Source organism: Colobus angolensis, unplaced genomic scaffold, assembly GCF_000951035.1.
Source record: "Colobus angolensis palliatus isolate OR3802 unplaced genomic scaffold, Cang.pa_1.0 Scaffold442, whole genome shotgun sequence".
NCBI lineage: Eukaryota > Metazoa > Chordata > Mammalia > Primates > Cercopithecidae > Colobus > Colobus angolensis.
In genome coordinates, this window is record NW_012117844.1 from 1,019,921 (window position 1) to 1,022,298 (window position 2,378).

The window sequence follows — 2,378 nt, forward strand, 5'->3', positions numbered from 1 at the left end:
CGCCCGGCTAATTTTGTATTTTTAGTAGAGACGGGATTTCACCATGTTAGCCACCGTGGTCTCGATCTCCTGACCTTGTGATCCGCCCGCCTTGGCCTCCCAAAGTGCTGGGATTACAGGCGTGAGCCACCGCTCCTGGACATACACAAAGGCTTAAATCTAGCAGTTATTGTTGTCTACTTCATTAAATAACGCGTTTTCCCCCTATAAAGCCAAGGGCACGTGAAGTTGTTGACTGGAGGAAGTATGAACAAGAACAGGAGAAAGGTAAAGAGGATCTGAAAATAATAGAAGAAAAGCGAAAGGAACACCAAGAAGCATATCGGAAAGCCCGTGAGAAGTATAGCAATGTGCAGTGGAAGAAGAGGTCATATCTACAGTATTTAGAAAGGAAAGAACAAACATCCTTAAAGCCAAAAGAGAAAATGGAAAGAGATTCAAATGTACTTCCTGTGATTATTAAAGGTATCTTTTTAAAGATTTTACATTACATTCTTTGAATATATATATATATATATTTTTTTTAACTATTCTCATAGTTTGGTCCTTTACATTTACATGAAAATTATTTCAATATTTTAGGAGAGATTTTCTTAGTCAACATATTTCTTGCTGATTTTGTTGTAAGTGAATCTGTGGCTCATAATATGCTATTAAGTCAGTAGATATATGTAATGCTAAGCCTATATAAAAGTGGATTTAATGGTAAATGACATTCCTATCATGGCTTTAAATAGATTATTGTCATTTTTATGTCTGTTGATGTCTAACTCTTCAAAGCAACAATTATAAACTTTTTCTGTATTTAGGTGATGTTGATGGTTCTGTTGAGGCCATTTTGAACATTATAGATACCTATGATGCTTCACATGAGTGTGAACTAGAATTAGTACATTTTGGAGTGGGTGATATAAGTGCAAATGATGTTAACTTTGCTGAAACATTTAATGGTAAGGATTCCATTTTTTCTTGTTAATCTGTGTTCCCCAAATAACACTGAACCATCTGCTTCTGTCTTTTGTTGCTTGGCTTGTCACACCTGACATTTATTTCCATCAGCATCACCCTTCCTGCTATAGTCCAGTCCCAGCTAGCAATTTAAACTGAATGGGATGTGCAGTATTGTGGCCATAGCTCCATTTGTTGTGATTGTACTGCAATTTGGGGGAACTATTTCAAGACCTAGTCACGTTTTATCTTTTTTTTTCAAAGCACCATTACTGCCCCCTCTCCCTACTCCTCCTAGTTCTTTACTATCCCAAGGTTGATTCTCATATCTTTCATTAGACTTCTGAATGTTCCTAGCACTGTAATTACCCTATTCAGTCTTTCCTTCATCTTTTACTTTTGGCTTCCTATCTTTGGTAATTGATAACTTTGTATGTCATATCTTTTTAGAGCAAAAGGTCTTTTTAGCTTTATAAGCCTAGAAGGCATGGAACTGTCTTTATTAGTTGAATTTATGATACACAAAAAGGGGGACTCATGACTGTTAAATAAGTGGAACACCTAGTAAAGCAAAAACATTATTGAGTTATTAGGAATCATTTAGGAAAGAGATTTCTTTGAAACCTGACTTGATTAGAGTTAGATGTCACCTCTACTGAAAAGGATAGAGGTAACATCTAACTGATTAATTAAACGTATTTCATAGGCACTGACTGGCTTAGTACTGTGCTGTAATATAGACAGTGTATTGAATGATATTGAAATGACTTTTTTCTTTTTTCTTTTTTTTTTTGGAGACAGAGCCTCACTCTGTCGCCCAGGCTGACATGTGGCATCGTCTCGGCTCACTGCAACCTCTGCCTCCCTCATTCAAGGGATTCTCCTGCCACAGCCCCCACGGAGTAGCTGGGATTACAGGCGTGCACCACCATACCTGGCTAATTTTGTATTTTTAGTAGAGGCAGGGTTTCACCATGTTGGCCAGGCTGGTCTTGAACTCCTGACCTAGGTGGTCCACCTGCCTTGGCCTCCCAAAGTGCTGGAATTATAGGCATGAGCCATTGTGCCCAGCCAATTGAATGACTTCTTTTTCTTGAGACAGAGTTTTGCTTTTGTCAAAGCAAAGCAAGTGGTGCAATCTTGTCTCACTGCCACCTCTGCCTCCTCTGTTCAAGTGATTCTCCAGCCCCAGTCTCCCGAGTAGCTGGGATTATAGGCACCCACCACCACACCTGTCTAATTCTTATATTTTTAGTATAGATGAGGTTTCATCATGTTGGCCAGTTTCGTCTCAAACTCCTGACCTCAGGTGATCCGCCCACCTCGGCCTCCCAAAGTCCTGGGATTATAGGCTTGAGCCATTGCGCCCGGCCAGAATGACTTCTTTTTTTTTTTTTTTTTTTTGAGGCGGAGTCTTGCTCTGTCGCCGG

The 2,378-nt window shown here is 39.5% G+C and overlaps 1 protein-coding gene across 1 annotated transcript in view; it reads left to right on the plus strand.

Moving 5' to 3' along the window:
* MTIF2 (mitochondrial translational initiation factor 2) overlaps positions 1 to 2,378 on the plus strand; it is a 37,109-nt gene that overhangs the window by 29,392 nt on the left and 5,339 nt on the right. Inside the window, exons 11-12 of the mRNA XM_011957447.1 lie at positions 213 to 465; positions 810 to 950. Of these exons, the coding sequence (XP_011812837.1) occupies positions 213 to 465; positions 810 to 950 (394 nt within the window). The remainder of the gene's footprint in view (positions 1 to 212; positions 466 to 809; positions 951 to 2,378) is intronic.